Source organism: Sarcophilus harrisii, chromosome 2 (genome assembly GCF_902635505.1).
Source record: "Sarcophilus harrisii chromosome 2, mSarHar1.11, whole genome shotgun sequence".
NCBI classification, from domain to species: domain Eukaryota; kingdom Metazoa; phylum Chordata; class Mammalia; order Dasyuromorphia; family Dasyuridae; genus Sarcophilus; species Sarcophilus harrisii.
In genome coordinates this window covers 254,701,505-254,724,216 of record NC_045427.1, presented here as the reverse complement: position 1 = coordinate 254,724,216, position 22,712 = coordinate 254,701,505, and the positions used below count along the sequence as shown (strand labels likewise).

Genomic DNA, 22,712 nt, shown 5'->3' with positions numbered 1-22,712 from the left:
TGGCTCATTGCAAGAGATATTTTGGAGGCAGAATCATTGTGACATGGCAAGTAACTATATGTGATGTAAGGAAGATAGGAAGGAATCATAAGTGACAAGTTTCGAGGATGGTAACTGATTGAATGGTGCTGCCGCTAGCTGCAGCAGAAAATAGTGAGTTGAGCAGGAGGAGAAAGTTTTGGGAAAAAAAAAAATAATGGATTTGATTTTAAACCTAAATTATTTTAGAGGTCTTTTACAATTAAAGAAATTATTTTATTATATGATAATAACTGTATTTTTTATTTGCCTTTTTAGCTAGCATGTAAGTACTGGGCTCCACATGTCAAGAATAAATCTCCCTTCGATTCAAAGGTAAGCATTTTTGGTTTGTGTCACAAATTTTCTAGATAATGTAAAACTTTGGGCTCCTATTTTTGTAAATTAGGAGTCTTAGTTATCTTTAAACATATGATTATATTTAAATAACTTGAGATTTTAAACCAGGGAGGAAAGACTAAAGGAATAGGAATTCTAATCTGATGGATTTGAGGAAGACCAGTTTCAATAAAGGGATGGAGGGTTAAAATAGAGACTGGTATGTAATAGTGCTGTAATTCTTCATTATGCCGCTGAATGAGAGTAACCTAAACTCAGTTCAGTTTGAGAGAGAGGCCAAAGAATGAATTCCTAAAGATATTTGAAAAAAATATTGGAATTTTATTTTAAAAATGCTCCTTAAATAGATAAATATTGACTGCTTTGATATAATTTAGATTGTACATATGACTTCAACGAATTTTTTCCTGTTATTACAGAAATGCCCAAATAGCATCGTTACAACCAGAGAGTGGGAAGATTTAACTCCTAGATCACTTTGATAACATCAGTACTATTTTAATTACTAGTTTTAGAAAGGTAGAAGAAATGTAATATTCCCCTAGTTGATATATACTATTTTTATTTTAGTTGAAATTTGATGCAAAGTATCAACAGTAGATGATTCCCCAAGTTCCATGCCAACTAGGCAAAACTTGAAGAAATGACAAACTTTCCCCAGAAATCAAAGTATGTCACAGTGTATTGAGGATGTAGTTTTGCTCAGAACTTAAAGACTGCCACATGCATTTCAGTTATTCTAGATTGATAACTGGAGAGGATGACTGGAAAGAACATTTTCCAGGTGAACTAAGTGAAGAGCTTCAAGTGTCCTTGAATATTTTAACAAATTGTATCCATAAATGAAATGAATTGCTTCTATTAGGCATTACGTTTTGGGGCCTGAATTCTGAAATATTGTTTATGAATTTTGAAGTTGGAAAACTCTATTAAATATTTTAAAGTGTCATTACCTGTTTTTCCAAAATGTGACACCTTTTGCTTTGTTTTTTTAACATTACTGTAAATGTTTTTTATTTAATCATACTAGTCCAAATAAAGGTTGTACTTTTTCCTCTTAGTTTGATTTATAAAAAAACTTTGGTGTATCTATAACTGTTCTTAGCTATATAACGTATTTTTACTTTTCAAAAAGTTTGTAAATGAGATTTCATTTTAGCTGTACAACCTGTATTTGGACTAATACTATATTTTATCCTGCAGTTTTACATTAATTTGTTCTTTTACTTCACATGTATTGTGAAATATTGGTTTAAAATGATTATACATTGTTTCTAAAAGATTGTCTTATGTAATCTAAGGAGTTGAAAACTACTAATTAAATAAAAGTACTATCTGAAAAATGAATAGAATCTATCCAAATAACTTTGATTCAGTATTGCTTATTTTGATTTTTGGTAATAGGTCATTGAAGCCATATATGAAAAAGAGATCGTCAGATCAAGGTAAGTGATATATATATATATATATATTTTTTTCCCCATTTTTTTTTTTTCATTGTTTTTGTTTTTTTGTTTTTTGTTTTCATGTTTAGGCTGACTGTTTATTTTTTTTTCCTGTGTCTTCCTAATATAACATATATTATGGAAGTAATTGGTCTGGAAGGGTAACCCGAACTGTCTAAAGATTCATAATAGTCATACCTATCTTTTTCCATCTAGTGTCTGGTTTAGGTGGTTTCAACACAGTTGCATTTGGGCTTTTTTCCTTGCAAGTTCCCTGGAACTAAGAAGATTGGATTTATTTTCAGAGTTCATAGACTCATGAGTTGGGAAGGAGAGTGTTGAAAGATCTTCTAGTCCTGCATTTTAAAATTTAGAAATAATTGTTTATTGATCAGTTGACTTTTGTGACTTTTGTCTAGATTCTTCACAGATGGCCTAAGAAGTTGGGATAGTGGTGAATGACTGTCTTCTAGGTCTCTTCACATTATTTAGGTACTGTCATAGTACTTGAGTTATATATCTGCTATCCCTTGATCTTGCTATATGACCAACCTCATTCCAATCATACATATTTTGGATTGTTTCATTTACATATTTCTCCTTGTGTATTCAAAGGCAATAAGAAACACTTTTTAACATAATGCTTTATCATCTCTTCTTTCATTATATTAAATATGATCAAAAAATGCCATTGTGAAATAATTGCAGTTTTTGTGCCGACATCTGTAGCAGGTTGTAAGGAAACAGAGACATTTTACAAAGGATCCAATAGAAATCCTCCAAATTAGGTCAGCATGTATTTTAATACAATAACATCAATGTAAAAGTTGATATAAAAGAGAATGATGAAAAATAAATTGAAGCATGGTACCATATCAAGCAGTTATATGCATATACAAATATAATATACAAATTGATATGTATATTTGTATGATTTATGCATCTATCCATCTCTCTCATCAGTACTTTTTTCAGGAAGAGAATTGGGAAGTCACTGGTTATCATGTGTTCCAAGTAATGTTTTAAAAGGGGTGGAGGAGGGAAGAAATTGATCTTATTTGAATTGATCTGTGAACTTGCTTGACCAATTAAGACAAATATATATTTTGCAATAAATGGATTTGGATAGTTGCCTTGGGACACTAAGAAGTTAAGGTTCAGGGTTTGAGCCCTGGTTTCATGGCTAGCTCTCTTTCAACTACATCATACTGTTTTAAAAACACACACATATACACTTATTTATCTTTCCACTAATTACATGTTAGAATGATTTTTAAACTTTTCTATCCCTCCCTCTCCCTTCTTTTACCTCTCCCTGACATGGTAAGCAATTAGATATAGGTTATATGTGTGGGATACTGTAAAATACTTCCATGTTAGTCATTTTGAACAGGAAGACTACACTAAAGAATGGAAGAAAATGAAAAGAACATACTTCAGTCTGCTTTCAAGCAATATTAGTTCTTTCTCTGCAAGTGGATAGTATGTTTCATCATTAGTTCTTTGGGATTATCTTGGATCATTGTATTGCTCAGAATAGCTGAGTCACAGTTCTTCATTATACAATATTGCTGTTACTCTGTATACAGTATTCTCTTGGTTTTGCTCATTCTATTTTGCATCAATTCATATCCTGCTCATCCTTGATCTGTCTATCTTAATAGCCATAAAGTGATGGTTGCTAATAGGGGAGTCCTTTTTGAATCAGCTACTTATGTACATTTAGATCTTTTATTTTGTTAGAATCATGCTCAAAATTCACACCAAATTAGAAGAAAAGATAAAAGATGAAAAGATATACTATGCAATTAAAGTTACTCTTTTATTAAAATAGCTCTTCATACAAAGCTCTTCATGCTGAAAAATAGACAAAAGAATAGATCTTGATGTGAATCAGCAGTGTTTTTTTTTTGTTGTTGTTGTTATTATCATCACTATTTTCTACTAAAGTATATTATTAAGCAGTTCCCACAGTGAAGAGGCCAAAGTTACCCACTCCATCAAAAACTTGATTTTGTCCAATTAAGATACATAGCAGACAGTGTTTACAATATGAAATCATTTGCAAAGTCTTATGCAAGAAAGTGGTGCAAGATTATGGGCAGCATCTTACAGAACATTGAAAAGCAGTGGAGGAAAAATTAAGTTTTCAGAAATTTTTGTTCATAGATCAGAAAAATTAATTTATTCCAAGAATGTTTAAATAAAGCTGGAAGGAGAACAAGAAGCAGAATAAAAATAGAAAAAAATGTCAGCATTTTTATAGTAAAACATACTTTTGTCATTATTGACAATGACACCATTACATTTGCCTCTGAAGCAGATAGGTGGTGCAATGGATAAATTTCTGGGCCTGGATTCAGGAAGACCCAAGTTCAGATTTAGTCTCAGACATTTACTAATTACTCTGGGCAAGTCATTTCATGTGTTTTCTTCAATTTTCTTAACTGTAAAATGGAAATAATAATAACTACCTCAGAGTTATTGTGGAATTAAATGAGAAAGTAACTGTAAAGTGCTTAGCATAATACCTGACACATAGTAAGTGCTATTATTATTATTGTTGTTTTTTAATATTTGGAGCCTTAACAGCTTGGTACTTTGTGCTTTGTGAAGAAGTGGAAATGGCAGTACACAAAATGAAGACAGGAAGAGCATCTAGAGATCTAGATGATCAAAAAGTATTCACAGAGGAAGAGGGTTATGCTGGATTTAATGCAATTTTGAGGGCATACATAGAGATCAGTCTTTAAGATAGCTGTAAGAAGGTAGGGTACCAACAATTGGAAAAAAAAATGCTATTACTGAAAAAAAGGCAGTCAAGAGGACATCAATAACTGTCAACTCTAATTTTTTTTACTTCTACAAAATTTTAATAAAAAAAAATATATGCATCTGTGTGTGTGTGTGTGTGTGTGTGTGTGTGTGTGTATTACAGATATCTTTGATGGAAATAAGACAAAAATAGGCAGGCTTTCACAAATAATATTCTCACTCAGACCATATCTTTATACTCACACATTTGACTGAAAGGTGCAGAGAATTTAAGATCATTTTGTGCTTGTAGTTTGTTGACTATAAAAAAGTGTTTAAAGCAAATGGAATGTTACGTTTAATAGACAGAATGTATATATGTGTGATTATAGGTACCTATGTGTGTATATATATATATATATATGTATATATGTCTGTATGCATATACATATATATATATACATATATACATACATATATATACATATATACATACATACACACACACATATATATACACACACACACACACACACACACATATATTCTTAACTAAAGCCTTGGGGGAGGTGAGGGAGAGGAAAAGGGAAAAGAATAAAATAAAAAGAGCACAGCAGAGAACAAAAAAATCAACAAGGAAGCAAAGTTGGACAGTTCTCAATACAATATATGCTTTCTTAAATTGGAAATTTATTGTTACATATTTTGAATCCTCTTAATATTCTGCTGTGCATGATGTTTTTTCTTTTTCTATTTAAAAAATTTTTTTTAAAGAAAAATTGAGGAACATTAAGACAACTGAAAATCTGATTGAATTTTTAGGTTTACAGTTATGCCCAGAGAAAGAACTCTGGGAGATGACTAAAAACCATTACATTGAGTTCCCAATCCCTATATTTATGCACACATGCATTTTTGATTTCCTTCACAAGCTAATTGTACAATATTTCAGAGCCTGATTCTTTTTATACAGCAAAATAACATTTTGGTCATGTATACTTATTGTGTATCTAATTTATATTTCAATGTATTTAACATCTACTGGTCATCCTGCCATCTAGGGGAGGGGGTGGGGGGGGTAAGAGGTGAAAAATTGGAACAAGAGGTTTGGCAATTGTTAACGCTGTAAAGTTACCCATGCATAAAACCTGTAAATAAAAGGCTATTAAATAAAAAAAAAAAAAGAATTTTTAGGTTTAATAATTAATAATTTAGGTAAGGAAAAAAAATTGCCTCTCTAAGTTAACATTAATCTGTTTTGGGTCATGGACTCTTTTGGCAGTCTGGTGAAACTTATAGACCCTTTTGAGAATAATGTTTTTAAATGCACAAAATAAAATTCATAGAATTATAAAGGAAACAATATAATTATATTGAAATGATAATTGGAAATTCATAATATGAAATAATTTTCATATATAGATATCTATACATACATACAGACAGACAAAAAAGGTGATGGTGGGAGCCAAATTGGTGAACCTCAGATTGAAAAATACCAGCTCTCTGAGACTTCTGTAAATGTCCCTTGTTCTTTCTATAGCATTTGTTATTTTTAAACTACTTTTGTGGGCTGTCTTTTGGAAAATAGTTTGAATCAAGAGAAGAAATAAATTTTAGTGATTTTTTTTTTTTTTTTTGGCAAATGTAAAACTTTGGTTTTAAGATTCCTTTTGTTGGTATGTAAATAACAAAATGACTTAAAAGCCAACAATGTTTTTTAAGCAGTGAACACTTGGCTATGTTATTTGAAACAGCTGAAGGGAGTGACTGTCATTTGCTAGCCTCACTGAGATTTATAATGGTAATCCCAACAGCTATTTCCTCACCCTATACACATTTTCAAACACTTAAAGAAAAACTGATGTGATTGTATTCTGCTCCAAAGTCTGAAAGTTCAGAAGCTAAGAAACGTTTTGCCACATTTCAGCTACAAAGTCTATTAAAAAATTTAAATGGCCATTTTTGACTCTAAGTGCCTAAGGTAGCTATTTTCCTGAACAGTGATTTGGGAGTCATGGGTAGTGTGGGAATAGTTTGATGTAAGATTTATTAACTTGTTTCTAGTTTGTCATAATGCAAAATTCATTGTCATAAAATACTCTTAATATTTAAGTAGAAGTATTAAATATTTTAATACTTTTAAGTCAGAGTTCCTGTTGTATACTAAAAATGTGTTGTGATTAATATTTGTATTGGTATCTAATTGAAAGTTACAGGAAAATGTTATCACTTTTGACTATAATAGTTGCCTGCTATAGTATAGTCTTGAAAATAGGATAGTTTACCAATCCATAACAATTTTCTTTCAGTCTCCTCTATGTTATCGGAAAATACATTAGTAGTATATATAGTTAGTTCTTTTCATTGTTTTGGATTAAAGGATTACTACAAATGGGTGAGTATTTATAAGTTTGCATTTTAAGAAAAACATTTGGTTTAGAGATTCCTAATTCCCCCCCTAAAGGTTCTCACTACCTTGAGTAGGAAACATTGAAAAGTAATCCAAAAAAGTAGTGAAGAAACAGTGACGACCACATATTACCATTTTGCATTTTATAGTTATCCTCTCTTCATGTATTCTGAAGAAATAGATTTGGTTCAAAAAAGGTGATTTAGTAATAGAGCCAGTTGTTTTAGCTTCATTCTCTCTTTCTAAAGACACCAAATTAGATTCAGTCTCATATAGACTCCTCTCTTTGAAATTGTTGTAGGGAAGTTTGGGTTTCCATAGACCATTATAAACATGTAGAATCTTTTATAAAAGATTTTATAAAGCTTTTGTATGCTTTTCTATGCTAATTTCATGTCAAAATGGACATTATTTACTATACACAATTCTGAAAAGTAATTACAAATTACAGGAGTAGTTTAACAGTTTAAAAATTTAGCTAGTCTAAGGGGAAAAGGGTATAAGTATGGGGAAATAATAAAAACTCATTCAGGAAGGAGTTATTGTGTATTCCTAAATATAGTATTCTGGATTAGAGAGAAGCAGATTTGATAATATGACATTTAGTATTAAGAGACTATAAAGTGAAATTTTAAAGTCAGGTTCAGTAAAGAATGACTCCTCCCATTTTTATATAAAAAAACAAACAAACAATGATTTTATCTTTTCCCCAAGCAATGCCTTTGCTGAATTATCTTTTTTTTTTTTCTCTCTTCTTATAGCAGTTGGTACTAAGCTTACACACCTTGGTCACTGGATAAATGTTGATGGACTATGAAATAAAGTGTCCCTGTGAAACATCTAGAGATGCTGAATATCATTTGGTGTCATACCTGGTGAATGGCTTGTATAGCTCTGGAAGCTAATCTCTTGCTTTCTCTTTATGCTTTTACAAACTGAAAGCCTTTACCATTTCATGCTCAAAAAGAACTCTGGGATAGATTGCTTAGTGAGACTATTTCAGAAATCAGTGGAATAGAATTTTGACAGGATAATGAACTTTTATGGTATTATACATTAATAAGGCCTACACATTTAATTTTTAAAATGGTAGAATGTGATCCAGTGGCAGTATTCTGATCTAGCTACTTTATTATCATTATAGAAAATGATAAAACGAAATTAGTAGATATTTGAACTAGCTTTTGAAAAGATACCTGAAGATAATATCTGTTCTTATCTATTTAAATAATCTTTGAAATAACACTGTAATAAAGAGAAAAATCTGATGATCCCTCTGATTTTTTTCTTTTCCCTCAGCATAATTGCATGTTTCCTTTGTTTTGTAGAGAACATAAAGCTCAAGAAAAAGCAATAAATGTGAAAACATCTTCCATTTCTTAAAATGTTGTGTCTGTAGTTTGACCTTGTGTGTGTATTGCCCTGAAAAAAAGAAGTCATTTTGAATGCTCTGATCTTGAAACCTTTTCCTTTTTTTATTTTGTTTTTGATTTTGAATTTAATTATCAAAAACAGACATGTCATTATAGAGGCTTATATAAAGAAGAGGCTTATATAAGAAATTGAACTTCTGTTATATATTTGTTACATATGTTAAATTCTCTGGGAACTAACAAAGCACTTCTATTTGTTTATGTTCTCTTCTGTACTCAGCCACTTAAGATTGATTGCTTACTAGGTGATGAGTGTTTATAATGAAACTTTATTATTGATGTGTATTTTCCACCTTGTCTTTGATTTGCCATCAGCAAAATACAACAAAAAGTTGTATTTATGAATCGTATGTGTAGGGTGTGTTGTAAAAATGCTTGGAAGTTTAATAAACTAGCTTTTGTAAATTTTATGGGCAAAATGTACAGGAAAAAGGATGATTCTTTATAAAGCTAAAGATTTGAAAAGTGCAGGTACAGTAGTGACTTTGAAATATTGGTGGTAGAGCCCGAAGAAAAAAATACTTTATCACATTTTACAAACTATATTTTTATGTTTTAGGTTTGCCATTCGGAAAATAATGCTTCTGGAATTTAGGTAAGTTAAAAAGTCTTAAAATGTTTCTATTAAGGGTAAAAGAGCTGATATACTTGTCCTTCTATAATAACTGATTTTTTCAAAGCTGAAGGTCAAAATTGTTTTTCTTCACATTATTACTCCTAGTATAAACTGTTTTCCTAATTCTTTCTTTCCCCTGCCTTTATTTGTTACTACCCCAAATTATTGAAATCATCTCTTATAGCACAGTCACATTCCATTATATTCATGTGTTCATCTATTCTACAGTTGTTTAAGATGAATCTAAGACACTAGATTTAATGTCTTTTCCCCTCTTTTAATCTCTCCCTTCAGGATCCTGAAATTTGTTTTGCTTGTGACAATTCTATCTCCAATATTGTTTTCCATCAGTATAGTACCCTCATCCCTTTTCTTGCTTCTTTCTCTGTGAAGTGTAATGTATTTCTCTTCTAGATTCAGTGTGTGTAATTCTGAGCCTTTGTCCATTTTAGGTAGGTGGGAAGGTCATTTGCCTCCTCCCTCCTACCTTTTTCTTAAATAACAAACTATTTTTCTTCTTTCTCACTCTGGTTTTCTTAAATAATATTTTATCCTCCCTCCTCTTTTTTTTTTTTTTTTTTCTGATAATTGATGCTTTATTTAGTTTAATAAAAGTTAGTAAATATAAAATGAATTTTCTCAAAGTACCATAAACTTTTCAATATTGAACATTTTTTGTATACAACTGAATAATGAATGTAGTATAATTTTGTCAAATATTCATTTATATGGGAGGGGTGATAATATTTTTGTTATAGAGTTGCCTGTAGAGAGAAGGAATTGCTTCTTTACTGTTCATGTTTTTTATATTTGGTGCAGAACTTTCATGGTTGTCACTAAAAGAGAAAAACCCAGGCAAGCATGTTTGTTAGGACCAAGGGAAGATACAGAAAAATGGGTTTTGAAAAGCATGGCTATCCAGAAAAATGTAGAGACAAATTGCTCTATACACTTTAATTGGCCTTCAAAACATCATTATTTTTCCTCAAATATCCTTAAGGATATTTGATTTTATTGGCATGGGTATTTGTTTTTTTTTTTTTTTTTCCAAATGACTCTGGTAATGACCTTCTCTGAACTTAGCCATACTGGTTTTTGGAAGATTGGAATACAATCTTTAGTTAGTTTCATATTTGAAGTTATTGTAGCTTAATAGGTCTCGTGTGATCTTTGGCTTGTCTAATATTGCATTTGAGAACTTGTGGTCATTCCTTTACTGAAAAGAGGTCTCAAAATTGGACCTAAGCTTTATAGATGTTTATGATGGTAGCCCACATTTTTTTAGCTTTTAAAGCTTTGCAAAGTATTATTCTCATTATACTTTTATATGGTGAGTTTTTACAAGTATTATTTTTCTTTATAGATGAGAAAATATAGCATAATAATAGATGTTCATTGCAAACCATTAAGAAAAGATAAATTATATTTAGTATTTTGTTTTTGAGGTTAGAGAATTATGTTACATATCTTAAAAATTATTAAAAATTGCAAAAAAGCTTAGAGATATGACTTTCCATTTTCTACAGATATAATAATGTGAAAGGTCTTTTTATCTGGAGATTCTGGAGAGATGACATTTGACTATACTGATAGCTCCTCAAAAAAAAATCTATTTGTGATAATCAGAGCAAACATTTGTTTTACACTCAAGATAACTGCTAAGTTCCTGTGTTTCAGGTTTGCCTTTCTGCTAAAATTCTTATAACAACAGCCAGTCTTTCACAACCCCTTTTGGTTAAGTATCTAATTTTTATTCAGTGAGAGAAATTAGATGAGATTTCCTGTGGCCTGTTGGTCATGACAGTTAATGTGTGTCACTTTCCATTGTGCCTTCCAAGATGAGCTTTCTGCTGTCTCCTCTGCCTAATCTATATCTTCTATGAATAAGTTTGCAGCAACAACAGTGATATAGATTAAAAGTAACTTTGTGAACTGTTCTTAGATCATAAATATGGATTTTTCAGAATGCTTTCAGGGAGACATGGATAATTATGCTTTTTTGGGTGAATGACACATTACTGTGGGTGGTAGCAACTAATAAAATATTCTGTGCTTTTTCATCTCAACAGCCAGTACCTTGAAAATTACCTGTGGATAAATTATTCCCCTGAGGTGTCCAGCAAGGCCTATTTAATGTCGATCTGCTGTATGGTGAATGAGAAGTTCAGAGAAAATGTCCCTGCGTGGGAGGTAACAGATTTGAATTACTTTTCTTATTTGAATTTGACTTTGATCTAGGAGCTGTAGCTTCACATTGTGCCAGCTTAACCTGTTGAAAAGTAGCAAAATTTTTAACTTTGACAATAAACAGTGTCTGCACGGTACCTGCCACAGTGGCAAAGGTAGCTCTGATAGAGAGCTATTTGAAAGGTTGTTTCTATAGCAGTTTATTTTTTCTTTCAACAGTTCTCACAGTAAAACTACTTCCTAAATTTAAAAACTATTCATGTGTGTATTCTGTGTTTGACACAAAAAATGACAGATTGTGAAGCTTTTGATTTCTAGTGAAAGCTAAGCACAGTTTACAAATACAAATAGATGTTTTTTGAAATGAGATGATAATTTTTTTTCTGTCAGTTTCTTTTTTATCCCACCTGAGAAATGTATTTGCAGCTTTAATGTGAACAGAGTGGTCTTTGTGATTGTGTCATGGTTAAACTTCTGTGCTATGACTTCGGTTATGAAATTTTATTCCTGACCTGGAATAGTTTCCTTTTTTACTTTGTGAACTGAAACTTCTCACTTTGATTGCTTTTTAGAGCCCATGTGGCATTAGAGATTCCAAACTAATTTCTTATGAAAGTTCCTAGATTTGGAAATTACAAAATGATAAGGATATTTTCTCCAGGCTACAAAAGAATCAACTCAACTCAACAGTTTTGCTTCTTTTAGATGTGTGTATGTGTTTCAAAAAAGTATGGTAGAAAGAGGGAATAATTATTTCTGAAGAGATTTATATCCATTTGTTGTACAGTTGCCATTCCGTTCTGCAAGGATTTTTCAGAGAGAGAAATTATCTTTTAATTTCCTAGAGGTAACCAGGAAACACTTAGTTCTTGTGTGAAAATTCAGCAACCATTTGTAAAAGTTAAGGTTTTATGAACTGTAGTCTCAGAGGTTCGTTAAGTGATTGCAGATCTGGGCCAGATTAGAGTTACTGACTAATTGGAAGCGTGGATATTTTGACCTATCAGTATATATTTAATATTTGTTAAGTACTTAGCTCCTTAAAGAAGTATAAAGAATTAGATTGAATGAAAAGTATTTAATGAAGAATTTCAATGTAAATATTGTAGCTTTTTGTGGTTCTTTGAATGAATGAAAAAATATTTATTAAGCACTTAGTATGTGTGGGGGGCAGGGGAGGTAGCAAGAGAGAGAGGACCCTCCCCAGGCACTGTACTAATACTAATATTACAAATTTAAACAAACAATACAGTCCTTGCTCTCAAAGAACATCCTAATAGGGAAAGCAACATATATAAGGAATGGTGGCGAGGGAGAATTGTTTTGGGTAGGAAAGTCAAAGAAATGATGATTGGAGTCTTAGACAATTAATGTCCTTCCTAGGAATTATAGTGTCCTTTTGGTTATTGTTCTTAAGAGTTAAGGTTGGAAAATGTTTGGGATGGGGCAGGTGCAGCAACATGAAATGATGGGGGGGGGGGGGGGGGGGGGGGGGGGGGGGGGGAGTCTAAGTCTAGGGTTTTTTAAACTTTGGAAAAAAGACTAAAATAATTATGGATAAGGGTGATAGAAAATAAAACTAAAAGAATGAATTGTACTAACCTTTTCTTATAGGTATAGTTTTTCAAGAAATGTCTTATAATATACTGTAACTTCTTTAACATGTATAGGACTGCTGCCTTCTGGGGGAGAGGGTGGAGGGAGGGAGGGGAAAAATCGGAACAGAAGTGAGTGCAAGGGATAATGTAAAAAATTACCCTGGCATGGGTTCTGTTAATAAAAAGTTATTTAAAAATAAATAAATAAATAAAAATAAAGTTGGGAGGAGCAAAAAAAAAAAAAAAAAAAGAAATAAATGTCTTATATTTGTATGTACTGTGATGTCTACTTTATTTCTAGAAGATAAAATGTAGTTTTGAATAAATTAACTCAAAATGAATTTATTCTTTTACTTTTTAGATTTTTAAGAAGAAACCAGAACACTTCCCTTTCTTTTTCAAGTGCATCTTGGAATCAGTACTTATTGAAAATGAAGATGAATTTTCTCTGCAGGAACAGACAATCCTATTACTCTTTCTTGATCATTGCTTCAATAGCTTGGTAATTTTAACTTTATTTAGAGGTTTTCCCCCAAGTTTTCTCTTCTTCATGATAAAATTTAGAGAAAATCAAAAGTATAGCCAAGTGTCTAATGGAAACAGGATCAGGAAAATCTGTAGTTAATACCAAATTTTGAATTTCAGTTTCCTTAACCAAAACCTGCAAGAAAAAAAATTAAATTTTAATTTCATCTTTTCTTTTTTCCTTAGAAATTCTATTATGCTGTTTCTCTGAATTTTAGTCTATTGTATTTTTCCTAAAGATAGATGTATATGCAAATTTAGGGGAAAAATTTTGTTTTGCTTATAACTTGTTTCTTTGATCCTTTGAATAGGAAGTGGATCTGATCCGGAGTCAAGTACAACAGCTTATTTCTCTGCCAATGTGGTTGGGTCTACAACCTGTGAGTAATAATGCCATTTCAAAAACATAGATATTCATGTTTCCTAACTTGTCTAAATGTAAGAATTTTTGATAATAATACTAATGATAACTAACACTTAGATAGCACTTGAAGGTTTGCAAACATATATATGTTATGTCACTTGATCTTTGGGGACTATTTTTTGTCCCCATATTATAGAGATACAAATTGAATCAGAGAGAGGTTAAGTGACTTATTAAAGAATATATAGCTAATAAGTATCTGATGTGAGATTTGAACTAAGGTATTTCTGACTCCACATCCTGGGTAATTGGTCACTGAGCCACGTAGGTAAAAGTTCTTGCCCTCCTTAGAAGTATATCTCTTGATTAGTACAATTTTCTTTCTTGCTTTTTTCTATGTCTTCAAAGTATTAACTTAGTATTGCTATTGACTTAGAATTTTTAAATAGCATAGCATAAGTTTTGCTTTATATATTGAGGTAAAATGAAACTTTCAATTCATTTTTAAAGATAGTTACATAAATATAAAATATTATTATCATATTTGCACCAAGGGTATTAGACTAATTTTAAACTTAAATCTTTTTGTTTATCTCAATTGTATTATGCAGAGCAGCTTTTGAAATAAGTGCATCATATTTTGCTTATTTTCATCAAACTGTTACTTGAATATTTCCTAATGAATAAAAGCATGAACAAGAATTTCCAATTTTTTTCTGACATCTTATAAAACAATGTTTTTGTATAATGTGTGATATACATATTATTCCTATAATAATTTAACATTTTCTAGATATACCTTGTACTAAATCCAAATTTAGAAATAAAAACTAGATTTAATTACTGATCTCATTTAGGTTTTTTTCTATTAGAAAAGGCAATTTCATTACAAAGAATTGTGTTCTGAATATCATAAAGAATTGGAAGTTAGTATAAGGAACTTTGCTTTTGGAGTATGTTCAGGTTTTGCTAAATGCAACTTGCTTCTAATAGGTAGATGTGAGAAATGAATTGCATATTGGTTTGTGCTTCTCCTCTCCATGCAATTTAATGCCATCACCTTCTTTTAGGCACGTTTGGAATTAGAATTGAAAAAGACGCCCAAGCTTAGAAAATTCTGGAACTTGATAAAAAAGAATGATGAAAAAATGGATCCAAAAGCACGAGAACAGTATGTAGTGACACTTTTATTCTTTGTTATTTGTCTTTCCAAAATTTTGAATTTCTTGTGGACATAAATTAAGCTTAAAGTTGCTTGCTGGTATGCCAGACACGATATAAAATATATTCATATGCTTTAATAGGTGATTTAAAAAGTTTTGGATTGTGTTTTGGAAATGATATTCAGATTGTCACTGATGTCTTTAGGTCCTTGTTTGGAATAGAAACCAGTAACTCTATGCTTTCTCTCTTTCCTCTTTGTCACTGATAAGTACACCAGCAGGTAGTACTTCCTCGTGGTGTTTCTCTGGATTTAAAATGTTCTAACAGTGCTTGTTCTAGATTTCCATGTCTTTTAAATGAGTTCTTCTTTGTGAATAGATTTGGTTTTGTGGAGAAAATGGAGGGCATGAAAGATGATCTCTGTGATCTTCCATACTTTCCAATTCAGAATGTTTTTATAGCTATACCACTCATCATCTCAAAAATGATAATCTTTCACTCATTCTTTTTTTCCTTTTTATTCCAGAAAAGATAACCCTTACTTATTTCCAAGCCTAATCTCTTTGGGTTCTTGATCATGTTCCCTGTTTTAATTTTTTTGGTTTCACCATTTTTTTCTTTTTTTGGATAGATTCTTTTAGAAAAAAAAATGGTTTATTTTTTTTTTTTAGGTTATACATGTATATTCATTTTTTTGGGCAGGGGATGAGGCAGTTGGGGTTCAGTGATTTGTCCAGTGTTACAGGAAGTGTAAGTTAGGAAGTGTGATTTGAATTGGGTCCTCCTGACTCTAGGATTGGTACTCTATTCACTGTGTCATCTAGTTGCCCCACTTTACATTTATTTTAAAAATATTACCATATGATTCATGTTGGAAGGGAAAAATCTGAACAAAAGGGAAAAATTACAAGAAGAAAAAGCAGAAAGAAAAAAAATGATGAAAAACAGTATACTTCCATCCTCATTCAGTCTCCATAGGTCTCTCTCTGGATGCGGATTGCTTTTTCCATCCAAAGTTTATTGGAATTCCCTTGGATCACTGATTGTCATCAGTTATTCTCTCTCTTTCTTATATCTTCAGTCTCTTAACTGAATCCTTTTTTTTTCTCCTATAGTTATAATCAGATCTTCATTTTTAAAGAGAAAGGAAAGCACCTCTATCATCTTGCAGCTATTTTTTCTTCTTCCCTTCCCTTTTCCCCAAAAGACATCTCTTTGAATTTTCTCCATGTCTTTGCCCTCAATTTACTCCTTAATCCCTTATAGTTTAAATTTTTTCCTTTTCATCCTTAAGGCCACTAATAATTTTTTAATTGCCACATCATATTAACTTACTTCTCTCTTCTATAGTGTTCATCATTGACTGCTTTCTTCCTCTTGAAATATTTTTCTCTCCACTTCTTGAAGCTATTCGGTCTTGATTTTTTTCTTCTGTATTCAGGCTATTTTCCCTCTGTCTTTCCTAATTGCATTTCTTTTTTATTCCTTGTAAATATGGACATGCAGTGAGGTTGAATTATAAAGAAAGTTGGGAACTACAAAATCAGTGCTTTCAAATTGTGGTAGTGGAGAAGACTTACAAGGTTGTTGGACAGCAAGGAGATAAAAGCAGTCAATAGTTAAAGAAAATAATTGAGACCATTCAATATGCAAGTCATTTAGCATATTAGTCCATCACTTCTCTACCATGAGATGGATAGCATTCTTCATGATTCTCTGGAACACTTTTGTTTTGGATATTGGGCCTTCATTTCTCACCCAGGCTAGAAGTGCAACAAACAATCATGGGCTTGATTAGTCCATATAAAAGTTTCGACCTATTGCATTTTCTGACCAAGATCAGTTTTCCTCTTCTTAGATATCTTTGTGGTCCTTATGCTCCAGGAGCTATATTTGTAACAGACTTAATGTGAACACCCAATTGATTTTAGCCCTTTTGCTGCTCAGAATTCTCAAGTTCAAGTGATCTACCATTCTTAGCCTCCCTAGTATTAGGAATTGCAGGTGACCCCTATCATAGTTGACCTGGAATTGTGTTTGGTTACAATTTAAGAACTATTTGTTTTTCTAGTTCTTTAATATCTCAAAAAGATCCCTTTTTTGTATACATAATATTAAATATTTTTGTACATATAGTATAATTGGATCAAAGGTTATATTTTAGAAACTTTTTAGGCACAGTTACAAATTACTTTCCAGAATGGCTGGACTAATTTTAACGTATGTCATTCTCTTTTTCTTGGTCAGCCCAAAGTGATAAATGTGTCTTTTTTTAACTCTAGGTGCCTTTAATATATCAGATGTACTTGATGAGTAAATTATATGAATAATGAATATGGGAATTAAGATGATTTGGGGAAATCCCTTCTCATCCAGTATCTTTTACTTGGTGGTGAAAGATCTTTAGCAGCAATAGGAGGTTTATAAAATTAAACCTAGAAGAGACCTTAGAGATTATCTAGTCCAACTTATCATTTAAAAAAACTGATGCCCCTGAAAGGTAAATTGACTTGCCCAAAGTCACATTGATAATTAGCAGAACCAGAATTTGAACATAAGTACTTTGATTTCAAATCTAGAGCTCTTTGTACCACAACATATTTTCTTTAAGTAATTCAATAAGATAGACAATAGGGCTTCCTCATATTTTTAATTCAGTGCTTTGATAGACTATACAAATTATTTGATTTACAAAAATTTGATTACTATACAAATTATACAAATATCTCAAGATGTTCCTAGTTTTAGAGAAGACTCAGCCATTAAATATTTATTAAGTACCTCCTATGAACTGGACTCTGTGCTAAATCCTGATAATACAAATAGATACAGAAGATGGCCTTTATTCTCAAGGTGCTCACAGTCTAATGAGGGAGATAACATGTGAACACGTGTGTACAGATAAGCTTTATAATGATTAAATAGGAAATAAAAGAGAGAATGCACTAGAATTAGGAGAGTTTGGAAAAATCTTCCTATCAAATGTTGAGTTTTTATCTCACCCTTAAAGGAAGAAGCAGATCCAGAGATAAGAAGGGAAAAGATTCTAAGCATGGGGACAGCCTGAGAAAATGTCCAGATTTAGAAGATAGAGTGTCTTACTTGAGCAAAAGCAAGGAGACTGGTATATGGGTGGCAGAGTAGAGGTGGGGTGGTGGTGGAAGGCTTTAGGAAGACTAGAAAAGTGTCTGTGTGGAGATAAGTTATGAAGGGCTTTGAATGCTAAGCAACATTTTCTCTTTGCACCAGGAAGTATTAGGGAGTTATTGAAATTTTCAATTAGGGGATGATATGGTCAGACCTATATTTTAGGAAGATTACTTTGATAGCACAGACTGTAACAAGGAGAGATTTTTGGCAGGGAAACAGATCCAGCATATAGTAATAAAATATAGTAATAATGATGATCATGTTTTAGTTTTTGGAAATTTTTTTTTAATATCTTTTCAAATACATAAATATATCAAATGTTTGTTATTTTTAGGGCCCATAAGGAGCGAAGATTCCTTTCAGAGCTTATCCAGAGATTCATATCTGTGCTGAAATCAGTTCCACTTTCTGGTAATAGTTTTGTTTTATTCAGCCTGTTTTTAAAATTGTTATCCATATGATTTTGTCAAATTAAATGGAGCTTTAAAATTAGTTTTCAAATCTACTTTTAGGATAATTTAAATTATAATTATTACATATCTAAATATAAAAAAAATAGACGTTTTACCCAACTATTTGTTATAGGCACTCTGGGCAAGAATGGAACTATTTTTGAGCAATGACCTTGTGGCATATTCTCCTTTGAGCTAGAAAAATGAGTTTGGGAGTAGATTTCCTCCCTTTCCAAATCTCACTTCCTGAGGAAATAATAAATTAATGATGTTGGGAACATCATAAACACTAGTGGGAGTTGCACCTTACTATAATTAAATTCTGAAACATTTCCATTACCTATCCATTATTTATAGGACCTTTAAGTTTATGCATTTTAATAAAGAAGAGAGCATCATTTTATCTGAAAGATCTTAAATTCCATAAGCCACCAAGTCAGATTGTAGCGTGTGATTTCAGAGATAAGTGCTATGGAGTTTCCACTTGTACATGAGTTAAGTGACTTGCCCAGTCACACTGGAAGTATGTTAGTCAAATTTGTACCTAAATCTTCCAGCCTATATAGCCTGGTACTTTATTCCCCACACCAGGCTATCACTATTTAGCTTTTGTTTACCGCCACTTAGCCGTAACTCTTTCTTCCATTTGCTCTAGATGTAACTCGTTTATTTTGATGGGGTAAATCAGAAAAAAATAATAATTAAAGTAAAAGAAATAATAATTAGGTTTTATTACATGTCTTAATGCTTCCTGTTTGAAGTCCTTTAAGTCTAAATGTTTTAAGTCCTGTGTGTTTGAATAAATGTTAATTGGCTAAGTTGCACATCAGTTTTATGTATAGCATTTTCTCATGAAATTTTCAGATCAAAATTTGTGAAACAGTAGAATAATTATTTAATCTACATTCCTTAGGAAAAAGCAATTCGTTATTGGGGAATTTGAAATTATTTTCCCCTTAATAGACAAAGCTTTTGACAGTATGATTTTAACTGGCAAAATGTTTTATCTAAATTATTTTTTGTCATTTAGTACTTTTGCCCTTAAAGGAAAATTTTTAAAAATACCATTTTTTTTTAAACAAGAAGACTGCTTTAGAGAAGAAGATGAAGAATGTAAAACTGAATAAGAATTTACAAAAATCATTTCTTTAATGGAAGAAATTCAAATAAAAATAGTGTGGGATTGTTTTTATTTCTTCCTCAAGTTTCCATGCCCTCTCTAAATCTAGTATCTAAGTAGAGTTGATTTTTTGGGAATATGGTACTACTAGATGAGAGAGGAAAAGAGGATTCAAGATATTAAAAAAAAAGAGAGATCAAGTAAGGCTGAGAAATGGAGCTCTTTTATTTGAGGTTTGTGGCGAGATATTTAACTTGATTCTTAATCACAACGTTCTACACATTCCCCTTTCCACCATCATCTGAGAGATTAGATAGAATTCAGGTTTCAAAGTAGAAGTTTAATAGCATAATATGAATGATGGCAGATTAAAATAAAAAATAACATTTGTTTCTTTTAGAAACCCTCACTATGGACAAAGTACATTACTGTGAACGATTTATTGAGCTGGTGGTTGATCTAGAGGTAAGAAATCTAAGGTGTTTACGGTAAGAATGAGGCCGAAGCCCTAGTTGGACAGTGTTTGTATTTAATTACTTCATCTTTATTTTGAGCTAGCCGTCTGTCATTAATGTCTCTAGAAAAAACACAACAAAATCCACCTAACCAACAAGTTATCAAAATTGGAGTAAAAAAGTACCTAGTCCTTGAGTTTAGATGATATCAAAGCCTATACCTTTAATTTATTTATATATATATATATATATATATATATATAGTGATAAAATACATTGTTATGAGCAACATTTGTTAAGTAACATTAGAATTCTACTTTATTGTTGTTTAGTAGTTTTTTTCAGTCCAGTTATATCTATTTGTGACCCCTATGGGGTTTTCTTGGCAAAAATACTGGAGTGATTTGCCATTTTCTTCTCCAGTTCATGTTACACATGAGGAAACTGAGGTAGAGTTAAATGACTTGCCCAGGGTAACGCAGCTAGTAAATGTGAGGCTGGATTTGAACTCAGGATGAGTCTTCCTGACTCCATGTCTGGTTCTATATCTACTGTGCCACCTAGCTGCCCCAGAATTCTATTTTAGCTGTGGAGAATAAGCAAAATTGGTTTCTGTCATATTTATTCTAGGCCTTGCTCCCTACACGGCGCTGGTTTAACACAGTGTTAGATGACTCCCATCTTGTGGTTCACTGTTACCTGTCCAATCTTGTCCGTAGAGAAGGTGATGGTCATCTTTTTTCCCAGGTGAGCTGTGATGTATTTGAACATTTATATATAAAACTGATGATTTATTTTTAAATGTTTGAATTTTGGCATTTTGAAGTATAGGATAAAGTTCTCCACAGAAGGCTTATCCAGTGTCTCACTAGGATGTGAAAGCAAATTATGAGTTGTAGGAGTTTATACCAGTGAGGTACAAGCACTGACAAGTGGTAAATATTGGAAAGTTTTGAATAACATCCTGATAACACTGACTTCTGTCTAAAAATCTGAGTAGCTCAATATGATGAGGTCTGTCACTAGCAGATTGCAACTTTATAATGAATACTTGCTTTTGGAGATGCCTGAAACAGTGAAAAGGACAAAATGAGCTTCTGTTCTATGGATTCCTCTTTGGCTTTTGCAATAACAATGACAAGAAAACAGAAGTTGCTAAGAGTCACAATTTCTAGAATATCTATAAACCTGAATTAAACTCTTCTTTAAACATTAGATCCTTATGCATTGACCAATGAAATGAAAAACCCATAGAAGAACTGCATCTTTTCAGTATTTACATTCTTACTGTCATTGAAATAAAAATATTAGGAAGAATGACTCAAAAGTTTTCCTCATACAGGCAAATAGAGAAGTCAATTTTATTATATATCCCCATGAAACTTTGAAAAGAAAATCAATGCAAGCAGAGGAATCAACACCAAATTAGGAAAAAAAAATAAGAATAAAAAGATATGGTAGGCAAATGAAATAGCTTTGAATTGACTTAATTACTTTAGCAATATTTAAAAAAAAAAAAAAAAGGAAATGGAAAAAGGAATAGTCACTAATATGTCAGTATAGCCATTTTTATTTCCAGTTGAGATTTAACCAGAATCAGTTTCTTGGAGGAGAACAATAGAATATTCTATAAAGATTACTTTAGGCAGTGTACATACACTTAGGAAGAAGGTCATAGCAGTTATTGGCAAAATGGGTTTAGAGCATAAACTAATTTGCAGAACAGTTTGGATCAGGATGGTTTAAACTATGACCTGTTATAGTCTCACAAAACAGTGAGAAGTGAGAGGAGAAAATGAAAGTGTGGGATTGTATATCAAGATATGTAAAAAAAGAGAAGTCTGAATACCTTGTGGGGGGAAAATTTCTCCCCCAAAAATTTGAAAAAAAAAAAAAAAAAGACATCATTTATTGCTTATCTATATGTCTTTCTTATCTGTAAGGAATTTTTATGAGAATGTTCTGCATATATTTCAAGGGCATTTTCAACAAAAATCTAAGATTGGAAAGGATGCTTTCTCAAAATACGCTCTCTTGTAGGTCATATCTTTCACATCATATTTGACTTAGTGGTACAGAGTACAAGATGTCGTGATTATTGTTTGTTAAAATTGTAAAAAAGATCTTCAAAGATTTAGTAACAATGATGTTTCTCTGCCTTTGCAGAGTCTGGGCCCTCTTCCAAGGATTTTCTATCTGCTCACCTTTGCCTTGAATCCTTAGCTCCCTTAAAGGCTTATTTCAAGTGTTATCTCCTACAAGAGGTCTTTCATGAGATCTCTTCTTTGGGATAAATGTTTTACTCAATTTTTTGAGAACTAGGATTGTTTTGTTTTGGTTTTTGTCTTTGTACTTCTAGCATCTAAATTTTATGTTTGACACATAAGGTACTCATAAATGCTTGTTGAATGAGATCAGAATTATGGGTCATCCAAAGAAGAATATAGATATATTTGTAGGAAAAACAAATTAAAATATTTTGTACAGAACTCATAAGTCCAGAAAAAAGGTGAGCTATTCATGTACTGAGAACAAGAAATAAAGATGAGTAACTGTCATGCTGCCTTGTTACCCATATAACTTACAGGAACGACATCAGCATGCTATATAGCCCTCCACAAGAGGATTGTGGGAGAACATAGATAATAGTAGCACAAA

At 31.7% G+C, this 22,712-nt stretch overlaps 1 protein-coding gene across 2 annotated transcripts in view; it reads left to right on the top strand.

The window, feature by feature from the left end:
- AQR (aquarius intron-binding spliceosomal factor) overlaps positions 1–22,712 on the top strand; it is a 96,350-nt gene that overhangs the window by 5,316 nt on the left and 68,322 nt on the right. The window contains exons 2-11 of one of the 2 annotated variants that reach the window (XM_031952035.1): positions 298–354; positions 1,783–1,823; positions 8,983–9,018; positions 11,109–11,229; positions 13,186–13,326; positions 13,661–13,729; positions 14,784–14,884; positions 18,362–18,438; positions 20,000–20,064; positions 20,685–20,801. In XM_031952035.1, coding sequence (XP_031807895.1) covers positions 298–354; positions 1,783–1,823; positions 8,983–9,018; positions 11,109–11,229; positions 13,186–13,326; positions 13,661–13,729; positions 14,784–14,884; positions 18,362–18,438; positions 20,000–20,064; positions 20,685–20,801 — 825 coding nt within the window. Of the gene's footprint in view, positions 1–297; positions 355–1,782; positions 1,824–2,242; positions 2,316–8,982; positions 9,019–11,108; positions 11,230–13,185; positions 13,327–13,660; positions 13,730–14,783; positions 14,885–18,361; positions 18,439–19,999; positions 20,065–20,684; positions 20,802–22,712 lie in introns of those variants that run through there. The other variant, XM_031952036.1, reaches the window with a different exon arrangement.